Raw genomic sequence first — 17,956 nt, forward strand, 5'->3', positions numbered from 1 at the left:
AGAAATTTCATGATACTAATGCAACATTGGTTGAGGCAGAGGGTATGCCTTTTACTTTCTTATAGTAATCTGAAAATAAAAATTTAATGCCTCAAACTGTTCTTTAAAGAAAAACATGACCCTGCCCTGAGTTAAAAACGTGGCCTTTCTTCTTCATAAAACACAAGAGTTTCAGCCATGGAATTAGGGACACAACGCTGGGTTCTGGGTCTCCAAGGGAAGTCGTTTCCTTGAAGCTTAGCCAGGGATTACTAAAGGAAGCAGGAAAAATGCTGAGGGGTGGTCTCCGAGGGGATGGACTCAGGTTGGGGGCTAACCAGCGGGCAACCACTGGCCGGTTGTTCCTGCAGGCAGAGCCCACTGCACACCGCAAGCTCAGCCAGGGACAGGGGCCGCCCGACATTGCATGTTTTGACGCTCAATCGATAACAGCTCCTATTCTTGAACTTGTGAGCAATATGCTTCTAGGGCCAGACCTGCCTTCTGTTTCTTTAGGCTTCTTAGATCCAATTTTCATAAATCTAGCCAATGAAAATGATTATTTGTGTTCTCAGTGTTTCAGTGCAAGGTTTGGAAAATTCCCTCCCATCTAAATGGAAAGAGTAAATATCCGGAGTGCCTTGGAGGGATAAATTCAAACACAGATTTTGTTGTTTGTGTTTAAATCTGGCAGGCCTACATAAGCCTGCTGAGAGCTGTGCAGAGAGCGCAGGGACCCCCTGCCCCATGGAGCCCCCCACTGAGGAGCCCCCTGCCCAGAGCCACTTACCTGCTCAGCGCTCGGCCCCCAGGAACCCAAGCTCAGCAACGGGTCCAGGGAAGGGCCCCTCGGGGTGCAAAGTGCCAAACGACAAAACTTACAAAAAGGTATTTTATTAAAGAAAAATCTGTTTGGTGGGTCAAGTACGAAATAGGTGTACAAAACCTTTACATGGCCCTGGAGGCCCAGTGCCGTAGAGACAGGGGCATGTGGGGCGAACCCTGCAAATGCCACTGGCCTCGGCAGGCTTCTCTGGGGTGGGGGAGGCCAGGGAGGGCTCTTAGGGTCTCAGTACTTCATACACATATAAATTGTTCTGTTTCATTTAAAAATCCTTTAATATTCTAATAGCTTTAGCTATGAAAAAAGCATGACAAGAGTATCAGGTTCTTTCTTGTTACATCATTCTTTATGTCTTCTCTGATTCCCCAAATCTTTACCCTAAATAGTATGCTGTGGTATTCAAAGGGTAAAACACCACCCCCCCAAAAAACAAAAACAAAACCCACTTACTCCATGGTGACCAGCCCCAAATCCAGCCTCACCGCACGTGAAGTTCTGCTGAGTTGAGTGAATCTTTGGCATACCATACCAATTCCCCTGTAATACTTCTGCCATTTAAAAAAGTATACTTTCCTGTAGTAAAACTTCTTAAAAACACCCATTTCTGTAAAACAACGTGTGTGTGGAGCTCTGCAGACGCTCGGCGTGCTGCTGGGTGCGGGCCCCCGCAGGTTCACATCAAGTCGTTGAGCTCAGCCTCTAGGGCCGCGGCCATCTCATCCGCCTCGGAGCTGCTGCCCTCCTCGTCCTCGTTGCTGGACCCCTTGCTCGACTCGCTGGCGGCGTCCTCCTCATTCAGCTTCCGCTTGTGGCCCCTGAAAGAGACATGCATGTGTGAACAGCGGACTCGCCGCCTAATTGCAGGGCGAGGAGGTGGGTGACCCCTGAGAGGCCCCGCCCTGCAAAGGCCCCACCCCGCTGCTGGGAGTTCTGTGAAACTGCAGGACAGGCAATGCATTCGCCATCTCATTCCAAAAATGTTTGCAGGTCGATACTACAATGCACATAGTAGAGGGCATAAAAAAGGGAAAATAGCCCAGAAAATTACAAAGCTAGCGATCAACTCAGTTTACAAAAAGTGCCAATCACAGCCCGGACCCGGCTGAGATGGCGCCAAGCCCACCAGAAGATGCCGAGGGCAGCTGCCGTGAGGTGGGGGTGGGTGGGGGCACGAGAGGAGGAAGGATCCTGAGGACCCAGACACACAGACACACAGACACGTGCAGACGACCAGGAAGGCCGCAATGAGAGCAGCGGATCTGCCAGGGTTGGCACCGCTGCCACAGAGCAAAGCAAAGCACGTTGGCAGCGGGCAGCGGCAAGCAGAGGCTGACCCTACGGAGCTCCATGCCTCACTCCCACCCTCAAGTTACTCCACCAGCACCTTGGGGAACAGGCACAAGCCACCGACTTTCCCTGTACTCGGACAGCAGCTGCACCTGCCATCGGAAAGCATCTTCCTTTCCTGTGCCGCACACCCCTGCCGCGCCTACTAGAGAGCACACCCAAGGACAGACACACAGACCAGTGGCATAGAACAGAGAGCTCAGAAATCAACACTCTCTATGGTCATCTGAGTTTTTAGAAGGGTGTCAAGTCCACTCAATGGGGAAAGAGCAGTCTCTTTAACAAATGGTGCTGGGAAAACTGGAAGTCCATATGCAAAAGAAGGAAGGGGGACCCCCTACCTCAAACCATACACAAAAATCAACTCAAAATGGATCAAAGGCCTAAATGTAAGGACCAGAATTATCAAACTTCCAGAAGGAAACACAGGGAAGCATGTTCAAGACTTTGTGTTAAGTAAAGATTTCTCAGACTTTACAACAAAGCCAAGCAATAAAAGAAAAAAACAGATAAATGGGACCTCATCAAACTTCAAAAATTTTGTGCATCAAATGACTTTATCATGAAAGTAAAACCTACACAATGGGAGCAAATATTTGGAAATATCCAATAGGGTTTAAAATCCAGAATATAAATGAATTCTAAAGCTCAACAAGAAAAAGGCAAAGACTTGAAATAGACATGTCTTCAAAGAAGATATACAAAGGGTCAAAAAGTACACAGAAAGATGATCAACCTCAGTAGCTATTAGGGAAATGCAAGTCAAAACCAGTAAGACAGCACTTCACACCTACTAGAATGGCTACTATTTAAAAAGTGGAAAATACACATGTTGGAGAGAGTGCTGAGAAAGAGGAACACTCATTCATTACTGGTGGGAATGCAAAATGGTGCAGTTTCTGTGGAACGCAGTTTGGCGGTTGCTGAGAAAGTACATGCTATGACCTGACAACCCGACTTCTAGGTATATTCCCAAAAGAACTGAGGGCAGGGTCTTGAACAGACATTTGCACACCAAGGTTCAGAGCAACATTATTCACAATTTGCCAAAAGATGGAAGCAACTCCAGTGTCCATCAACTGATGAATGGATAAACAACGTGGCAAACACACACAATGGAATATTGTTCAGCCATAAAAGGTAATGAAGTCCTGACACACGCGACAACATGGATGAACCTTGAAGACATCGTGTCATGTCGTGCGAAATATGCCAGACAAAAAAGGACAGATATTGTATGATCTCAGTCATAACATACAGAATAAACAAACTCATAGAGTCAAAAATTAGAATATAGGCTACAGTGGTAAGGAATGGGGGGCAGTGCTCAATTCGCACAGGGCTTCTATTGGGGTTGATCGTAAGGTTTTGGAAACGGATGGTGGCAGTGGTAGCAAATATTGTGATGCTTCCAAAAGGATTAGTAAACTAATCAAGACATATGTGGAATGGGTGGAGTCCCATCTCCATGGAGATAATCTAATAAAAAGATTCCAACCTACATATTGAATAGGGACAAAAAGAAAGGGCTGTGCTCCCACAAGATTGGATCAGGATTAAAACATGGCTTTTTGTTTGAAAGGTAGCATAATCCTTACAAACCAGCACAGAAGATAACTCTATGAGTAGCATTTTGATAAACTTTTCCCACTGCATTACATTCCCACTAGCAATGTACAAATGTTCCAATTTCTCTACATCCTTGCCAGCAGAGGTTTTTATCTGTTTTTCCTTTTTCTGTGTAGGCATCCAGTGGCTGTGAAACAGCATCCTGTGCTTTTAATTTGTATTTCCCTAATGACTAACAACATTGAGCATCTTGTCACGTGCCTGCTAGCCATTCATGTATTTTCTCTGGAGGAATGCTGTGGTGGCCTGGAGTTACGTAATCCGGGAAAAGGTGCTGGGATAATAACACGTTCCTGTGGGTGTGACCCATCTGTAAATGGGAGCTCTGAAGATGTTGTTAATTAAGGGGCCAAACTGAATGAGGAGACCTTCCTCCAATACAGCTGAAGTTTTATAAGCAAAGGAAATAACTCAGAGGAGAAGGTGCGGGGAACCATTCAAAAATAGAAGTTGGCAGACCCTGGCAGAGAAAAGAGATGTCACCACGTGCACTGTGGGATGGAAGAGCCAAGGAGCCCGAGGGCTGCCGGCAGCCAGGCCCAGACCACCAGTCTTCAGGCTTTCCTGACACTTTCATTGTGGGCTTCTCTCAGCCCCAAAACCTTGAACCTAAATTCCTCATCAGGTCAACCCACTGTAGGGAATTTGTTTCAGCATCTGCGAACCTAAAACAAATATTTAGAACATGTGCTCATGTTTTAGTTGGGTTGTCTTTTTATTGATGGGTTGTAGGAGTTCTTTATATATTCTAGATAAGTCCCTTACCATATATACGATTTGCTAACATGTTCTCCTATTCTGTAAACTGTGTTTTCAATTTCTTGATATGCCTTCTGAAGCACAAAAGTTTTTAATTTTGATGAAGTTCAACTGATGAATTGTTTCTTTGGTTGCTCATGCTTCGGGATCACATTGAAGATGCTGTCACCTAACACAAGGTCCTCAAGATGACCCCTATGAATTTTATACTTTTAGATCATACATTTAGGTCTTTGATCTATTTTGAGTTAGTTTTTTATATGCTGTGATGTAGGATCCACTGCCATCCCTCAGGATGCCCCAGTATCAAGTATTGAAAAGACAATTCTTTCCGCATTGACTGTTCTAGGCGTTACTGTTAAAACCTACTGAACTTTCATTTCTGAACTCTCAATTTATCCCAGGCCTATCTTTATGCCAGTATAAAGTATCTTGATTCCTATAAACTTGCAGCAAATTTTGAAATGGGAAGTGACAGTCCTGACATTTTGTTCTTCTTTTTTAAGATTTGTTTTGGCTATTCCAGGTCCCCTGCAATTCCTTATAAATTTTAGGATCAGCTTGTCAATTTCTGCAAAGAAAAAAAAAACGCAGCTGGGATTTTAATGGGGACTGCAATGAATCATTTATAAAGTTATGTCACCTTAACAATAACCTTCTCCACCCAGGAATATGGAATACCTTCCCATTTATTCGCGTCTTTAATTTTTTCAACAGTGCCTTGTGCTTTCCAGAGTATAAGCCATACATCTCCTTTATTAACTGAGTAGTTTATTCTTTTTGATGCTATGGTAAATGGATGTGTTTTCTTAATTTCATTTTCAAATTGCTCACTGTTAATACAGAAATGTAATTAATTTTTGTATACTCATTGGTATCCGACAACCTTGCTGAGCACGTTCTAATAGTTTCAACTACTTTTTTTTTCCTTGCATGGGCAGGTTCTGGGAATTGAACCTGGGTCTCCAGCTCAGCAGGGGAGAATTCTGCCACTGAGCTACCACTGCACTGCCCCTAACTACTTTTTAATGGATTCCTTAGGACTTTCTAGACACAAAATTATAGCATCCACAACAAAAATAGCTTTCCTGCTTCCTTTTTCATCTGGATACCTTTCTTTTCATTTTCTTGCCCTGCCTAGACCCCCAGTACTATGCTGGACAGAAGTGGAAAGAACAGACATCCTTTTCTTATTCCTGATCTTAGGAGAAAACACACAACCTAACCATTAAGTTCAATGCTAGCTATGGGTTTTTAAAATTTTTTTATTTTTATAAACAAACATCCCCCTTTCTCCTATTATCAGTAACCTCTAATCTGTTTTCTGTCTCTAAGAATCTGCTATTTTTAGTCACCTCTTATAAGTGATATCATATAATTTTTGTCCTTTATGTGTCTTGCCTATTTCACCAAGCATAGTGTTTTCAAAGTTCTTCCATGTTGCAGCATATGCCTCCTTACTTCATTTTTTATTATGACTGAATAATACTCCATAGTGCGTATGTACTACACTTTGCTGATTTACTAATTTCTTGATGGTAATCTGGGTTGTTTCCAGCGTTTGGCTGTTGTAAACTATGATGCTACAGACACTGGTAAAAGTATCTGTGACCTGTTTTCATTCAGTTTAGTATATACCTAGAAGTGAGACTGCCACGTCAAATGTGAATTCTGAGAAACGTTCATTTGGAGGAACATTTGAATGTTAATATCGCTTTCCACAGTGGCCTTGACATTTTACATCCCCACCAACAATGCACTTCCGCTCCAGTTTCTCTGCATCCTCTCGATACTACCATCCTTAAAACGAGAGCCACTGGGGGTGTGCAGTGGCATCTCATCGTGGTTTTAGCTTGCATTTCCCTTCTGGCTAATGACGTTTAACATCTCTCATCTGCTGTTGGCCAACTGCACGTCTTCACTGGAGAAATGTCTATTTAAGCCCTTTGCCCATTTTTTAACTGGGTTGACTTTTTGTTGCTGAGTTGTACAAATTCTTCATATATTCTGGGTATTAAACCCTTATCCGATATTTGGTCTGCAAATATTTTCTCCCACTCTGTAGGCTGTCTTTTCACTTTTGTGATAATTTCCTTTGATGCACAAATGTTTTCAATTTTGATGAAATCCAATTTTTCCACTGTTCCTTTTGTTGCCTGTGATTTTAGCGTCATATTTGAGAACCCCCTGCCAAACCCCAGATTGTGCAGCCTTGCCCTTGTGCAGCCTTGCCCTGGTGCTGTGTTTGAAGAGTTTTATGGTTCTAGCTCTAACGTTTTGGTCCTTGACCCATTTTGAGTTGCTGTTTTTTGTATTTGGTGTGAGGGAGGGGTCTAACGTCGTTCGTTCTTCTGCATGGGGACATCCGGCTTTCCAAGCACCACTGGCTACAGAGACAGTTCTTTCTCCACCGCAAGTGGCTAGTGCCCTTGTAAAATGTCAGCTGGCTATACATCTGTGGGCCTATTTCTGTGCTTTCAATTCTGCTCCACTGATTTTTAGTTCTTCCTTTTTGCCAAATCTGTACTGTTTTGATTACTGTCACTTTGTAACATGATTTGGAATCAGGAAATGTGAGTCCTCGAACCCTGTTCCAGTCTTTCAAAACTGTTTGGCTATTCTGGGCCCCTTTCAGTTTCAGGTCAGTCTTCCCTCTTTTGAAAAAACGGCTACTGGAATTTTAACAGGGTTTCCATTTAAGTTTTAAACTGCTTTGTGTAATATAGACATATTAACCATGTTAGTTCTTCCAGCCCACGAACATGAGATGTCTTGATGTAGTTCTTTAACGTCTCTCACTGGTCTTTGGTAGTTTGCAGTATTTAAGTCCTTTGTATCCTCATACTTATTCCTAGATATTTCGTTCTTTTAGATGCTATTATAAATGGAACTGCTTACTTAACCTCCTCTTTGTTCATTGCTAGTACAGAGGAACACATTTGTTCTTTAATGTGTTAATTTTGTACCCTGCCTCTTTTCTGGATTCATTTATTTAATAGTTTTCTTGTGCATTCATTTTGGCTTTTTGTTTCTAAGAACATGTTCTCTGCAAACAGTGATAGTCTTACTTCTTCCTTTCCAATCTGGATAACTTTTATTTCTTTGACTTAAGAACTTCTAGTATAATACTGAACAGTTTAATTTTACTCTTAGTTTGTTGAGTGCTTTTATTATGAAAGGGTGTTGGAACTTGTCAGGTTCTTTTTCTACATCTATTGAGGTGCCTTTTGTCATCTTAATATGGTGTACTTTATCATCTAATTTTTGGATGTTAAACCAACCTTACATTCCTGGGATAAATCCCAGTTATTCACAGTATGTAATCCTTTCATTTGTTGCCGAATTCTGTTTGCTAGTATTCTGATGAGTATTTCTGAGTCTGCATCATAGAACCTAATTTATGTGGTTTTGTTTTCTGTGATGCCTTTGGTTCTGGCCTCACAGTATGAACTGGGACTTGTTCCTACATCTTCTAAATTTTGGGAGACTCTGTAAAGAATTAGTATAAATTGTTTTTTTAAGTGTTTGATAGAATTCATCACTAGCCTTCTATACTGGGCTTTTCTTCGTGAGTAGCTTGTTTTCTCTATTTTCACTACTATTTCAGGCTCTCCCTACCAATCTGACCCTCTGTGGTGGTTATCTTGATGACACCTGAACCTAGTTCTGCTGCTGTGGACATGAGCCAATGGCATGTGAACTTCCTCTATTGCTTATTACATCTGCAGTCGGCTAGAAGGTGTGCGTGCTGCAATGAATGATGTGTAATTTATTTGGCTGGTGCTTAAATGACAGACTTAACGCAGCACAGCCCAAGCAGCTCAGCATACCTCATCTCAGCACTCACAGCTCAGCCCACGCCTTTGGAGATGCAGAAAGGAATCACCCCGGGGAAAGTTGTTGGAACCCAGAGGACTGGAGAGAAGGCCAGCAGAGATCATCCTGTGCCTTCCCACGTAAGAAAGAACCTCGGTTGAAAGTTAGCTGCCTTTCCTCTGAAGAACTAACAAAATAAATCCCTTTTTATTGAAAGCCAATCTGTCTCTGGTGTGTTGCATTCTGGCAGCTAGCAAACTAGGACACCTCCCTCTAGTGAATATGCATTTAGTTACTGAACTCCAACCTGGCGCGTTTGTTACAGTCTCTTACTGAGTTTGCATCTGAGGAGACGCTGTCATTGAAGCTCCCTTCAGCTCCTCAAATGCTCAGATTATTAAAACCGCTGCGGCTGCGCACACAGGCAGTTTCTGTGCCTGGGTTAGAGTTTTCTGTTTCTTTGACCATTTCAATTTCTTTCTGCTGGAAAACGCACGTCTTTCCGCACATCTTGCAGCCGTCTTTGTCCTGGTCTCCTCCCCTCCGGGGCCGCCTGTCTGCGAGTCACTGGCTGGTTATTCTTGGGAAACTCCAGTTCTTCAGGGTGAGGGGCTCAGCAGGGCGCGGCCCCCCACAAGAGGCAGACACCAACAGAGCAAGTCCAAACGTAGTGATGCTCGTTATCTACTGTATTGGCAACGAAAAAATCGTGATAAGCCCTGTCGTGGGAGGCATGGAAAGCATGGAAAGCCAGCGCAGTCCTGTGCTGGGATGGCCTCTGTGGAGGGGACGCATCAGCAGCTGTCAAGTTAAAAACACAAACGCTTTCTGACCGGGCAAAACTGCTTTTTGAAATTTATCTCAGAGATAAATTCAAATGCAAAATGAGCTGTGCACAAGAACATACATTAAACCGGTGTTTGTAACAGAAAGAGACTGAAAACAACGTAAAAGGAGGTTAATCAAACTAGGAAACACACATACAGTGGAAGACACATAATTCATTAAAAAGCAAAATGAGGGAGTTTTCAGAAATGGTCTCCAAACACACCTGTGCAACGAGAAAAGGCAAAGCACATCGGGTGCAGTCATCTCGTGGGGAAACAGAAGGGACACTCGAAGTATAGCACTGGGCCCCAGGTCCCTGCTCTCTGGGGTAGGGGACACTTCCTCCTCCCCCTGCAGGCAGGGAGGCATCTGGAGGGCCCAGGGCCTGGGGGAGGAACCTCACTGCACATGCCCACACCACACCGCCGACGCCAGCCGGGTTGGCTTACTGACATTATTTCAAAACCTTGTTTTCTTCATGTTTAGGAATAAGAAACTTTCCCAAAGAACATATTTGAAGAAAATCCTGCCCGTGAAAACCAATGTGCCTCCGAGGAGGAGAGGTCTTGAGGCTGGGGCTCGGGCGGGCAGTGAGGCCTTCAAGATGGTGCATTTTCCTTCGGTGCCTGTTACTGTGTCAGAGCGGACAGGGAACAGAGCCAGGACTCAGACTTCTAGCACTAAGGGAACAGCCTTGGGGAAGAAAAAGAGTCTGCTGCCATTGTCAGCAGACAATGGACTACTGTTGCCACTGTCGTTTTTTATTTTCTCTATTAAAAGTGGCCCACGATCCTGCCCTGCACCTCCAGGCAGGTAATGCAATATTGTCACGTCCACTTCCCAACCAGCTGCAGGAGCGATGCGAAGGAGGGACTGCGCCTTCGGTGTTTACACCTGCCTACTGCCAGCTGGGAGGTGTCGTCCCGCCGCGAGAAGGAGGGGACAGAGTAAGTCCGCACTGGAAGAGGAACTGAGGAGGAAGGATCTTAGATGCTGTGGCTCCATGCTGACTTTCTCCACTGTGTGAAAATGGAGTTTGCCTGGTATTTTAAACATTCTGACAATACCTCATTTGGGCAAATACATTAAAAAATACACTTGCTTTTCCCCTTTGGGATTTACCTTAGGGCACGAAAGTGCCTGGAACGTGGCCCTGTATTTGACAGGTATGCAGTGTTTGCTGAGTTTTTGAAAGACAAATGAATCCATTCTTAGTTCACAGAAAAGTAAAAAAATAAAAAAATCCCTCTCCTGCCATTAGAAACCACTTTTCTGTTCTGTTCTTTAGAATAGTGTGCCCATGAGAAACGAGCAACATGTGCTGCCAGCAAGACACTTCTGTAAAAAGCAAACCTGTTTATTTCAGCCAGTGCCTGCTTTGGTTTGTGGGGAAACCTAAATGTTCCACACACAAATCAAAGAAACTAACAAAAACTCCAAGTCATGTGTTACTTGATCTCAAATAAAACACTACCAAGTGAAAAATTAAACAAATAAATACGTGAGTTTCTGTTCCCTACGAAACAGAATGTAATACAACCAGAAAACTGTACTTGCCAGGCTTCCTGTTAGGAAAGGAGTAAGACCCGCCCCCCCTCCGCCGGAATCACAGAACGCATGGGCTGGGGGTGTGGGAATAGCCCCCCGGGGCACCCCCTCTCTTCTCCAAGCCACGGGGGACGAGCACTCACACCCTCTGGGGCGCTTGGTGGCTCCAAGCAAACATGAGATTTTTTCTCGTGGCAACACACACAGATAAAGGAAAAATGGACAAATACAGGATGATAAAAGAAAAAAGCAGGCTGTTTTACAATGAATTGTTATGAGCTGGATCAGACTTGGTGACAAATGAAAGGAAGTTTTGTACTAAGGTAAAAGATGACAGGGCTGTAGGAAACAAAGCTGAACTTGACCAACCTTTTAGGATGCTTTATTTTTCTGATCTTAATTTCTAAAAATCACCAAAGTCAAGTACATGAAACACAGTCACGATTAAGAGAAACACCAGAGGAACAAGACCAGCCTGCTATCCAGGTGTATGTTTACATCCACACAGCACACGCGCGCGTGCACACACACATACACACACAGAGGGATTTTCTCGCAGGGAATTGGCACATGTGTGCGTGTACGGCTGACAGTCCTGGGGCCTGGGGGGCAGGCCCCCGGCTGGAAATTCTGGTGAGAGTGCGCGTGAGAGTGAGGCTGAAGCCCTGAGTCTGAATTTCTCAGGGGAAGTCTCCAGGGTGGAAACTCGGGGAGGAGAGGAGCTGTGGTGAGCAGAAGCCCTTCTCGCTGGCACCCTCGGCCCTCTGCTTTCTCTCCTAAGCGTCTGCTCTCTAAGCTGGCTGGATGAGGCTCACCCACACCTCAGCTACAAAGTGCCTTCCCTGCCACACCCGGGTGGAGTCTGTCCATGGGCACCAGAGCCTGCAGCACGGCAGTCACTGACCTGCCTGCTGAAGGCACAGGCTGGAAGCTGAGCCGGCTCCCCGGAGCGCCCAGTCCAGAGCCCTGCTGGGAGGAGCACGCTGGCCACAGTCCACATCCACTCGGGTCCTGCCCGTTTCTGAGCCTGCTCCCTGACTCCCCTCTTCCTGTAATGGAGGACCTCAGATGTCCAGTCCAATTCCACAGAAGCTCCCGTCACCTTGTCCACAGCACTTGCTCCTGAGCTGGAAGCTGGACTTACCCTCTCACCCTACACAGAGAAAACGGAGATGCAGAAAAACGAAGTGACTTTTGCCCAAGACTACAGTCGGAAGAAGCAGGGGTGGGTCTGACAGTGGGCCACTGGGCGCTGCTGCCCTCCGCCCAGCCGTGCGCCACAACTTCCTCTGGCCCAAGCTGGAAGCACAGCCCCGGGAGTGCCAGGGCCCAGGCTCTCCGGCCTGATGCAGGCCCTTGTGGGGTGCCGTGGGCTGCAGCCCTGCCACGGTGGGCGGCTCCTCGACTGCGAGGTGCCAGCTGCCCGGGCCTGCTGTGGCCGCTGGGCTCTGCGGGGACAAGGGGCCTCAGCAAAGAGGTCTAGGCTCTTTTTAAACAGATAAGAGGAAAGGATTAAAAAATTCTTAGCCAGAGCATGTGGCGAATCAATTCAGTGACTGAGACGATGCTGTCTGTTGGCAGCAAGCAGCCTGCCATCTGGGACCCACACAACACTTCAACCCCGGGGGGCGGGGGGCACAATCTCTCAGAGCGACTCCCCCAGACCACCTCACTCCTTTCTCCAAAGCTGACCATCAAACTCGACAAGGAGCTGATTACAGAAAAATAAGAGGTGTGGCACACACCTTTACAGACAGGTGGATGGGTAAGCAGGTTGGTACGAGCAAAAAAAAAGATTTTTAAATGCTAACCCACTCCTAAGGCAGCACGGATTTCTGAAAGCAAACAGAATAAAACATGGGCCCTGGACTCACCACAGCTGCACCTCTCTGAGCCTCAGCGAGCTCATCTGTGCCTGGGAAAACACAAACCACCTCTGTACCCCATATGTCTGTTTTTCTTTTTTCTTTTTACCGAGTTAAGAGTCCTGTAACAAAGTTCACCATTTTAGTGTGCCCAGCACCACCTGTGTCTAAAATAGCAACGGCTTCCTACGGTGCCCACTGCGTCCTGGGCATACGGCCTGAGCAAAGCAAGGCGGGGGCTGGCCGTAAGGGGAACCCGGAGCACCTGGCTCGGGACCGCCTGGTGGGCTCTGGAATCCTGGGCCCAGCCCCGCCTCTGAAACCACCTGACAGCAGGGCAGCCACGTGTGAGGTTCTGCTTCGGCCTGTTCACCTACAGGGGCCACGTGGAGAGGAGCGGCCCCAGTCTCTTCTAACCTGCAGACACGCACACCATGAACATCACCGCGAGACACGATGAACTCAGCTGCCTGCGCTGAGAGGGTCGCATGGAGCAGAGACCCCTGATGGCAGCTGGAATCTCTGGCCCCATTTTCTTTGGTAGTTGGATGCCCCAATGAGCAGGTCTCTCTGAAATGCCAAGAGGCCCACTGACCAGTCCAGTCTGACAGGAGCTGGGCCCGCTCCCAGCATACCCCGTGGGCTCACCCCGAGGCTGGCATGTTGCTATCCCCACTGAACCGATGAGGAAACGGAGACACAAAGGGGCAGCTCCTCACCATGCCATTTCACATCGACTGCTTCACAGCCAACCAACCAGGCCTTGGCCAAATGCCGCACCGAGAAAGCTGTTTCCATGCAGGTCCCCCAGCGCGGCTTTTGGCTTCTACCCATTCACATTAGCAGATGTGATGCCATCCGGATTTACTTAACAGTCTCAACTGCCATCAGGTAAGGAGACACAGCCAAGAACCTCCACACACAGACCTGCCGGCCACTCCAGGAGGACATCATCCCTGCCGAAACGCCTGGCTCACCTTTTATGATGAATAATTTTCCTTTCTAATAGCCACATTAAAACCCCGTTTACACTTTGACCCCTTTGAAAGCAAGCCTTGACCGCTGAGATGGTCGCTGCTTATTTTAACATGTTCACCTCTCAGACAAGAATACACTTCTTTCAATAACATACTTCATTCCACCGATGAATTATGTAATAGCGGGACCTTTCATACCACAAATCAGAAGGGGAGGAGAGAAGAATTTTTATTACGTTCTGTGGGACCATTAAAAGATGGCACGTAGGACCCGAAGACAGAATTTCAAGTGAGGTTATCCTGAAAACATTGGCCTCCAGTTAAATGACTACCTTGCTGTCGCTAGACCTGCCCGCCCAGAAGTCTGCCCCCTACCCCAGCACGCCCGGTGTCTCCACCACGGACCCCCCTGGAGCCCCCAGCGATTCACGCGAAGGCCTGACCTGACGTGGAGGCCTGAGCAGAGAAGAGCCTTGAGAGACGTAGCGAGAGCCCGAGAGATAAAGGATGCAGGGAGGCTGCCACACACGCAGGTGTGCATGTACATGCAGGCGTGCACACACAGGGATGACAGCCGCACACACATGTGTGCACACATGGGTGTAAGCACACAGATGACAGCCACACATGCAGATATGCATGCACACAGACAACAGCCACACACGGATGACCGCTGCACACACAGGTGTGCACACACACGGATGACCGCTGCACACACAGGTGTGCACACACACAGATGACCGCTGCGCACGCAGGTGTGCACACACACGGATGACTGCCATACAGGAAGGCGTGCACGGCCATGCACACACAGAGTTCAAAAGAATAAAACAGAAGCCTCAATAAAGAGACCTAGATACATGTGGGAATTTAATTTATGACAAAGATGGCATTCCAAATCTGTGGGAAAAGATGGATTATTTAACAAATTGTGATGGGATTACTAGTTAACCATTTAGGAAAAAGCTCGGTTAGAGCCCTATCTCACTTTACTAAAATAAATCTTATTTTCCTAAGATATTTATGTACAAAAATAAAACCATAAAAGTATCAAAAGAAAATATGGCAAATTAAGATTCTCAGAGCAGGGCACGCTTCTGTAACCCAGAAGTCACAAACACAAAGACCAATAAACGTCACTACAAAGAATAAGTTTCTGCATGGCAAAAACACCACAAACAAGGTGACAAGGGGAGAAATGCAGCACGTGCCGAAAGGGAAAGTTTCCTTATATACTACAAAGCAAAGCGAAATGTACTAACTAATGACTACGGCGGGGGAAGAGAGAGGAGCACGAAGACGCGTCTCCCACACAGGGGGGACCCTTCGCCTGTCTGTGGGCCAAGAAGGGCAAACTCATGGGGGGGCCGTGGGCTGTGGGAGGGGCTGCATTGTGCCCCCTGGGAAGAGGGACAGCCATGAGAAAGGGCGCGGTGGACTGCACGGCACCGATTCCTGGGTGGCAGAGACCAGCGGGAGTGGTCTGGGGAGGGCAGGCGATGGCCTGCCTGTCTGTCCATGTGCTGTTTCCCGGGATGCCCAGGAGATACATGCTGACGCGGAGGGGAGGTGGGGGGCCCTCACGTGCACCCTGCTCCCACACGTGCACTGGCACACGCATCACCACCTACAGGACACACAAAGTGTCGTCCCTTCTGGTAGGGACAGGTAACAAAACGTAATGACGTCATAAGCCTTAAGACTCCATTTTTCAATTTAAACGTTTCAGACTCAAGAAAAGACTGACGGATTTGCCTTTCTGAGTCCTGGTGCTTCGGCCCCCATGGCCATTCGGTTTTAGTTCCCTTCCCACCTTCCACCTGTCACCTGTACCCGAGCATCTGTGCCCAGACCCAAGAGCCAGGAATGACGCGGCACTGTCATGGAACCGACACGGCTCACCTGGACGTGCTGCCCCCCTGGCTCCTCTCGCTGGGCGGCCCTGCAGACCCCGACTGTCGTGCTGCAGCCGTCCCCAGCAGCAGGCTCCCGCTGTCCCGAGCTGCCGCTGCCGCCGCCGCCTCCTCCTCTTCCTCCTCCGGCTTCTTCTTCTCACTGTCGCTATCGTCGCTGCCTTCTCCTAAGATGTCGTCGACCTGACAAGGGACCACAGTCAGTATCTCTCTCGTCATTTTCTAAACATGCAAGCAGCCCCTCCTCGCCGGGGGAGTCAAAGGCAGGGGATAAGGCTCAAAGCCCCCAAGGGAGGCAGGGAGCCCTGCTGCATCCCCAGGCTCTGGGGCCAGTGGGGACTGAGAGTTCTTGAGACTGCCAGCAACCACGCCACGGCTCCTCACACCCCACTGCCGCCTGGCACTGGACTGGGCCTCATGGGTGGGGCTGACCCTGCAGCCTCCACAGGAGCCCGTCCCACCACACCAGGGTGCTAAACACACCGTGGTGAGGGGGTGGCCCTCTGCAGTGGCTCGGCCCAAACTCAATTATTTCCTGGGACATGTCAAGCGAGGGAGAGCCTGAGCCAACAGAGCCGTGGGGAGAAGGTGGCAACCTGGACATAGCGCACTCAATGACGATGCCTGAGGATGGAAGGGGAAGGGAGCGTGAAGAACAGAAAAGGAGGATTCAGGACAGAAAACAGCACTGAAGTGGGAAAGCTGAGCACACAAGAGTCGGGTCAGGCAGTCCAAAGGCTGCGTGGCTGGGAGAGGGGCCGGGCCGAGCAGGTAGCTGGGCTTGAGGGTGGCGAAGGTCAAGCCCCTCCTGGTCATCCTGGGGGCCGCAGAAAAGTATGGGGCAACAAGAGGTGGCAGGGAAAGTAGGGCACTGAGCAACCTACAGCTGTGAAAGAGGGTGTGCCGCAGGCACGGGAGGCACGATGGACCGCGAGCACTGGGAGGCAACGTGGACCGCGGGCGCTGGAGGCACCGTGGGTTGTGGGCACGGGAGGCACCGTGAACCGCGGGCACGGGAGGCACCGTGGGCCGCGGGCACGGGAGGCACCGTGGGCCGCGGGCACGGGAGGCACCGTGGGCCGCGGGCACGGGAGGCACTGTGGTCTGTGGACATGGGAGGCACCGTGGGCTGTGGGCACGGGAGGCACCGTGGACCAACAGTACCAGAAGGTCCAGGGAAGCACTGTGGACTGCAGGCAAGGGAGGCAGGCTCTTAGCCGCAGGCAGGCACTCTCCTACTGGGAGTTCAGCTCCAGAGAAGCCCAACGTGCGGGCAGCAGACGGGACGTGTGAGGGCCTGCCCGTGACCCATCTGATCGTGGGGAGAAATCTCACTTCCCTAAGCCTCAGTGATTCAGGTGTCAACTGGCCACCATGTGCTCCAGGCACCACTGCCAAGGGGCACCCCAGCACCCAGAAAGGCTCTGTAACAGGACAGCAGGTGGCCTGCTGGCACAGCAAGCCCAAATCAAGACGAACAGCCACAGCTCACACACAGGGCGGCACCCTGGACAGCACAGTCGGGGTCCCCTTAGGGGAAAGAATGAGCGAGGCCCTGAGCTCGCAGCAGCCCATGCCCAGCACAGACAGCAAAGGCCCCCAGTCACCGCTGGCCACCAACCCTCGCAGATTCTGATAAACTTCATGGGCTGCCCCCTTGGCATTCCTCCTCCTCCATTTTCTGGTTTTGTGCATTAGCTGATGTCCATTTCCTAACCAGCACTGTGGGGAAGAATCTTCTCCTGTCCGTAAGTCCCCACTTACACTCCTGGCGTGTTCCGTAGTCTTGGGGCTGGGTTGGGATGGAACAGTCTCCTACAGTAGAGATCACATGGCAATAAGTAGCGGGCAGGAAAGGGAGATGGAGGCAGCCATCACCAGAGACTGCAGGAGATCCCTCCAATGGCAGCCACACTTGGAGGGTGCCAGACTGCTTCTGGAATTTCACCATCTTCCAGGAAATGACTGTTGACAGGCCAAGGAAGTTCTACCCATTTTCGCTCTTTTTCTAACTTACTGTTAGGTCTGCCAAAGCTGCCAGAATGAAACATGCCACAGATGGATCAAACTTTCATAAAAGGGGATTTAATGAGTTAAAAATTTACAGTTCTTCAGAGGAAAGGCAGCTGGCTAGCTTTCGTCTGAGTTTCTCTGTCAATGGGAAGGCACAGGGTGACGTCCGCTGGCCTTCTCTCCTGGCTTCTGGGTTCCAATGGCCTTCCTTGGGGTGATTCTTTTCTGCATCTCCAAACATCTGGGCTGAGCTCTGAGCACTGTGATGAGGTATGCTGAGCTGCTGAGTTCTCTTCTGACCTCTCTCTTTTAAGCCTCCAACTAATTAAAGTTCACTCACTGCAGAAGGCACTCCTCTTAGGGACTGCAGATGTCATCAGCTGTAGATGAGTTTCACACGCTGATGATTCAAGTCCACAGCAGAATAACTGGGTACCA

General features: G+C 48.4%; 1 protein-coding gene across 5 annotated transcripts in view; it reads right to left on the reverse strand.

The window, feature by feature from the left end:
• Positions 1-705: 705 nt before the first annotated feature.
• CTDP1 (CTD phosphatase subunit 1) overlaps positions 706-17,956 on the reverse strand; it is a 145,589-nt gene continuing 128,338 nt past the window's right edge. The window contains exons 12-13 of one of the 5 annotated variants that reach the window (XM_077135174.1): positions 15,495-15,688; positions 706-1,638 (exon numbers count right to left, since the gene is read on the reverse strand). In XM_077135174.1, coding sequence (XP_076991289.1) covers positions 1,497-1,638; positions 15,495-15,688 — 336 coding nt within the window. In that variant the 3' untranslated portion in view covers positions 706-1,496. The remainder of the gene's footprint in view (positions 1,639-15,494; positions 15,689-17,956) is intronic. The other 4 variants (XM_077135173.1, XM_077135176.1, XM_077135175.1 and 1 more) reach the window with 4 other exon arrangements.

This window comes from Tamandua tetradactyla, chromosome 18 (assembly GCF_023851605.1).
Source record: "Tamandua tetradactyla isolate mTamTet1 chromosome 18, mTamTet1.pri, whole genome shotgun sequence".
In the NCBI taxonomy this organism is placed as follows: Eukaryota; Metazoa; Chordata; class Mammalia; order Pilosa; family Myrmecophagidae; genus Tamandua; species Tamandua tetradactyla.